Here is a 6000-nt window from a genome sequence, read left to right as displayed (position 1 = left end):
ATTCAAATTATAATTATAAGTAGTTATACATATCGCAGCAATAATAAGGTAAAGAATTATAAAGAAGTAAAGTATTATAAAGTAAAATGTGAAAGTTTTAGTAAATTTAATCAATAGTAATAAAGTCCCAAAGTTTCATTAAAGTGGATCTTTACATAAGGTGAGACTATTAAATCATTATTGTAAGTATGTTGCAGCATGCATCACTCATTTCCTTAAAAAACTTCTTTATGAGAAGCTATCATCTATACTTTAGAAGCATACTAGTCCATGTTACTTGCAGGTAAAATATGTGAAAACAGTTATCTCTGTCTATTTCTAAATTAAATAGTGTGAATACATTCTGATTACAACTCCCAATTCTTAAAAATATATCTATATTAACCTGTACAAATATCAAGTCATTAAAAATATCAGAGATATAACAGAATTGTACAGGCATTTAAACAGAAAGAAGATTATGAAATGAACTGTTTTAAAAAGAAATCCAAATATAAAGAATTTTACATCAATGAAGTAGAATTAACTATTTTAATGATTTACCTAAAGTTACTATGCACACTCTGCTTTGAAAAAAAAACTTTAAAAAAAAATTAAGTATTCAATGTACAACAAGGACTTTTATGTCTGATGGAAGTAATAGAATCAAAGAGAAGCTATATTATATATATATTTAAAAAGTCACTCCAATTTTACGAATCAAGCTTTATGCTACATAACAAAATGTGTGTTTTAAATGAATATTAGTTTTCCCACAAAGTTCCTTTACAGCACTGAAAATCTCCCATCCCCCTTATTCTTGAAATAAAATTAAAATAAAAGGGTAGGGGGGGGGGGTAATTTTTTCTTATGCCTTACCTCTGCGTGGGCAGGTTTTAGTGCTAAACAGTCACTTTGAGGGAAAACGCCTAGTAATTCTTTAAACTTTTTTCGCTTGATAAAAATTGTCACTTACTATTTAATTTGTGAAATGTTTGCACCATCCTGGTAGCCAATGATCCCTATGAATTAGAATCCTATTGAAACCAGAAACATGGCCTGAGAAGTATCATTTGATTGCATGTCCTTGTAATTAGTTTTATTTCTTTGTTATTGATACAACGGATCTGACAAAGCAACAGAAGGTTGTAAGATTCTAGAAACTGATAAAAAAAAATTCAGTTGCCTTATTTTTTATAGTCATGTAATTTTTTTCTCGCAATATCTGTCCCTGTCCCTGTGATCAGCTCTTTGATATATTTGAAGTAAATAGCTGTGAGCGAGGCCGTAGCAATAATGAGATCAAATTCTATACTCCAAGTGAGCTAGGCTAATCAAGAGATATAGAGCTGGGTTACATACAGTTGCTTTGTCACAATTCAAAGTGTCAAAGGTATATTCCACATTGTTTCATGCTAGAGACGTCTAAAATGTATTGAACACTTTTACTGTAAAGATCGGATACAACACATGACAGATCTACTATAATAAAAAATGCATGATAATTTTGATAACATTCTACAGAAATTCATTGTTTCAAGCAATTTTTATGGGCGAACGGAAATTAAAATAGTAGTTTTTTAAAAGTAGGTGAGGTTGAAAGTTACTACTGTCACAAACTGTTTCAACACGTCTCTGGGACCAACGCATAAGATGTATCAATTACATTTTCAAATCTTTAATCTTTAATCTGGATAAAATGAAAATATCCTCATCATCTTGAATATTAAGAAGCGTGGCAATACCATGGAGAATCCGATCGGTTTAGCGGTTAGTGAATTCTTTCGGTACAAACATACAAACAAACAGACATCCTGTTACTTTATAAAAGGATAAAGATTTTAAGATAATGAATAAGAAAATAGAAATACAGATCCTTAATTTTGAAAATTGAAAATTCAACAATCAAATTTTGTTTTGATTCAGGGATAGGACAATATAAGATTAAACATTACCCTATCCTAAAAATATGTCTAAAATGTTACTTCCTTGAAAAAGTTTAGGATGTATGTTGATTTATCTACCATTGCTCTTTCACTTCCTTGGTGTTATTTAAGAAAAATAAAAGAAAAAGTGTAAGTGTTTTTTTCAAAACAATAAAAAATATTCAGCTTCACAATGAAAAATATTTAATGCAAACAGCCTTAGCTCCAATGTCTATCTGCTTATGGCATTCATTCAATTTGCATAAAAAAAACACTTAAATTAAAAAAACATGATTTTATTATTAGGATAAATATTAACAAATGTACATTAGAATTATAAAGACATTATAAAACAATCAATATCATTTGGAGGTTAATTTTTTACAAGAGATAAAGTGAATTTTACATCTAACATTTAATTACAAATGAGTATCATTATTGCTTTGTCATACCCTTAATATAATCAAATACATTTAATACACATAATAAAGTTGTGCTAGTAAAGAACTTGAAGATGTACCACAACTTTGAATTGCAGAATATGTTTATGTGCCCTTAAACTGAACCAAACACATGTTTCCTTGTCATCATACTGTAGTGGACAGACCTAAAACTGTGTAGCTGCACTTCCTTGGAAAATCCTAATGATTGTTGTAGTATATAGGAGCGTTCCTAAAAATACATATAGAAGGGAACGCCTTTAATCCTATTGTAATGTACCTTGCCTAATTTTCATGAAGAATTATTTAGTATTGTAAAATCATTCATTCAATAGACATGTAAAATAAAATACTTTGTGTTTTTTTGATTTAAGAGTAAATCACTACAATGGAAACAAGTAATTGGTTAATTTTAGCGGTTTTTAAATATGTATTTTCAAAGATGTGTCATTTTTATATTGATAGTAAAAGATGCTAAAAAAATTGTACATTATAAAAATATTGTACATATTTACTTTATTTTGAAGTAAATGCAATTCAGAAGACAATTTACTAATTTTTAATCAAAAAGAGTAAAAGAAATTTTATTAAAGATAAGTGCTCATACTCATACTGAGCGCCTTGTGTAAAAAATAATACGCTATGATGCAAAAAAAATCATATTAGAATACATTTAGACGTCAGTGTTTTTTATATCATTTGAGAATGAAGTTATAAAAAAATTTAAAACTTTTGCTTTACTGTCTTGAAATGTTAAATAAAATTTGAGAGACTATAACTAATTTTGAGATAAAATTTAAATTTCCTTTTCATATACTGACAGATTTCTATTATGCAAATGAGAAAACATTAAACAATATTACTTTCATTTTAGGAATATTTTTACATTTTATGAAAGAAATTGAGTTTATTTTTTTTTATAAAACGAAAAGCAAATTAACCCTGTTATTGATTTTGTGCTTTCATAACAAAACATCTATTTAATATAAATCTAATGTTAATATCAGGTAATTTTTAGTATCTTTATGAATAAGAGAAGAAAATACATCTTAGTTAAGTTATATTGAATAACTTCATAAATATGAAACTTTATATATAAGTTATTAAATTGTGTTTTGAGGCTTATGTTATATTAATTTGAATAAGACTGAGGATGAACAATTGCCAAATATGGACAATGATTGGATTGTACAAAATAACATTGTTCAAACTTCTGGTCCATTGTACAATTATTTTTTTTCTGGTTATGTCATACATTTGGTTGGGTAAAATTGTTTTTGTTAAGATGGAAAATATTGAAAATGTTTGAGTCTAGTACATTCAACAAATCAACCACCTAATCCTTATTTTTATCATCCCATTCTTCCAGGGTATCTGCCGCATTTGGGTCGTATACTGTAGGAGTGTAAGGTGGAGGGGGGGAAACCTTCACATCCTGCCCTCCCTCTTCCTCTGGTGTGTTGGGTATAGGGGCTGTAGCTAACAATGGGAGTGGCGGGCGCACAACTGGTCTTGTCTGGCCCCACGTGTTCATTGTCTGCATAGACTCCACAGTGAAAACATCATAGTTCCTACAATCAAGCTTTGAATCAATAGAATGAATAACATATCTTTTTAACACATACCTATATTTTGTTTAATAAAAGGTAAATAAAAAGGTATGAATGAGACTAATTGTAATGAAAGTTTAAAACTAACCTGCTACTTTGTATATACTGTGCCTCATAACCATGGTGTCCAAATTTGTCCAATGTGTGAGGCCCTAGTCCTGTGTTTGAGGATTGGGCTTCCATGATACCAATCTACATATTAAAAAAATAATTTGAAAGTAGTTGAATGTTGAATGAAAGAAATATAATATCACTTGAATGTGTATTTCCTGTTGGATCAGAGCAAAGAAGGTATAGGCCCAACAGGGTTAGTACCTCCTGCAGGGGTTAAGAATATGAAAAAAAATGGGGTTTTCAGTGCTAAATAGGCACTTTGAGGGAAATCAATATTTTATTTTAAAAAAATTTTACGTGGTGATGTCATTGCCTCCATTTTCAATTTTATCTTTGGAGGAACACAATTTTTTATTCCCTAAAAATCAGAACCTAATTGTTCAATATGACTTTTTCTCTGATTTCTAGATATTTACCTGGGCTGTTCTAACATGATAAGGAAAGTTCTTGTTGTGGGCAGATGGTCTGAAAATATAGAACTATAGAAATTTTTAGTTTTATCTTTATTATATTTTTTATTCTCATTAAACACAAAGTCTTCATAAAAGTGATTGAAATTTGTATCCTATACATTTTTTACTTACGAATATTGTGTAAGTTTATATCATAGTATGCTTATGCAATGTTCAGTCAAGCTTTTCTTACTTTATGAGGACAAAAACCATAAAAAGAGAGTAGAACCATCTCTATACACTTTCTAAGTATGTTTACATGTACCCAAGGATATTAAGTATTAAGGAAACAATTTATTGATCTTTAAAAGTGGTAAAACAACTAATGGTAAAGACAAGGTTAGGTTTATGCATTTAGATAAATTTATCATGGCTCATGAATTGTTTTTATTACTTTATGACCAATATCTTTTTTAAAAAAAGGGATAAAACTATACAATATAACATCCATATCCTTTATCCCGAAGTTTACCTGGTTAGAAGAAGAAATACAGCATGTCCCATAAGGGCAATTCCATGCTCTACAGAGCATACTACTTTCTCTCTCAGCCACTAAAAGGAATTACAAAATTACACACAACATACAATAAAACAGCATTAAATTAAATTTGAATCAATTTGAGATGTTTAGACATTCAGTCAATATTCAATTCCATAATTACTTTTTTTTGTAAAGTTAAACTATTATTGTAAATTAATAAGTAAGTTGATAATAAAAAATATATAGGTAAAATACTCTAATAGTGAAATATAAAAAGAAAATGAAACTTATAATTAAGACTAATGTAATAAAATCAGATCTAAAAACAAAATTTACAAAATTCCCCATAGCAAATCAACCTAAGGTATCAAATTATATTTAAAAAAAACTTACCCTTGGTATGTACATATTTCCAAGTACAATAACAACTGGGCCAGCAATAAACCAGAGCGTGTAGAAACAGAAGAATGGATAGTAAAATCCTCCCTAAATAGATTAAACTTTTTCTATATAAGTTACAACAATTTTATTACTCTTTTTTAGTGTATTATTCTTTAGTTTGAGAAAAAAGCAAACTGTACTAATTCAACCCAAACCTGTACTTTTTAGATGAAACTTTAATATCTGAAAATTGATCTACAAAAGATCCTTATTGAAAGGAAAAATAATAAAACAAGAGGTTAAATATCATTGAAAGGTAACACTAATCTTGTACTACTGCAGCTACGCTAAAAACTTATTTGACAACAATTTTTGGTATGATATAATATTACTATTTTACTGATTTTTGGAACAATGATTCCCAGGACAACAAGGTAAAATATTTTAGCATAGCATCTCTATAATTAATTCCTAAAAATGTAAGTATGCCCTTAAACAGACAGTATCCTAAATGTATGCAATTTTTAAACAAATTTATATACAATTTTATTAAGACTTATAAATCAATATTCTGCTTATTAAATTAAGACCCTTTACAAGTGTTAATGTTTGTTTGTT

General features: G+C 28.4%; 1 protein-coding gene across 1 annotated transcript in view; it reads right to left on the bottom strand.

Moving 5' to 3' along the window:
• Positions 1 to 2187: 2187 nt before the first annotated feature.
• The window catches only part of LOC145311355 (transmembrane protein 145), a 28644-nt gene continuing 24831 nt past the window's right edge, over positions 2188 to 6000 (bottom strand). Inside the window, exons 14-18 of the mRNA XM_080150543.1 lie at positions 5395 to 5487; positions 4993 to 5072; positions 4485 to 4533; positions 4043 to 4146; positions 2188 to 3915 (exon numbers count right to left, since the gene is read on the bottom strand). Coding sequence (XP_080006669.1) covers positions 3681 to 3915; positions 4043 to 4146; positions 4485 to 4533; positions 4993 to 5072; positions 5395 to 5487 — 561 coding nt within the window. The 3' untranslated portion in view covers positions 2188 to 3680. The remainder of the gene's footprint in view (positions 3916 to 4042; positions 4147 to 4484; positions 4534 to 4992; positions 5073 to 5394; positions 5488 to 6000) is intronic.

This window comes from Acartia tonsa, chromosome 2 (genome assembly GCF_053477335.1).
Source record: "Acartia tonsa isolate MP-2025a chromosome 2, ASM5347733v1, whole genome shotgun sequence".
Taxonomy (NCBI): domain Eukaryota; kingdom Metazoa; phylum Arthropoda; class Copepoda; order Calanoida; family Acartiidae; genus Acartia; species Acartia tonsa.
This window is presented reverse-complemented; position numbering and strand designations above follow the sequence as displayed.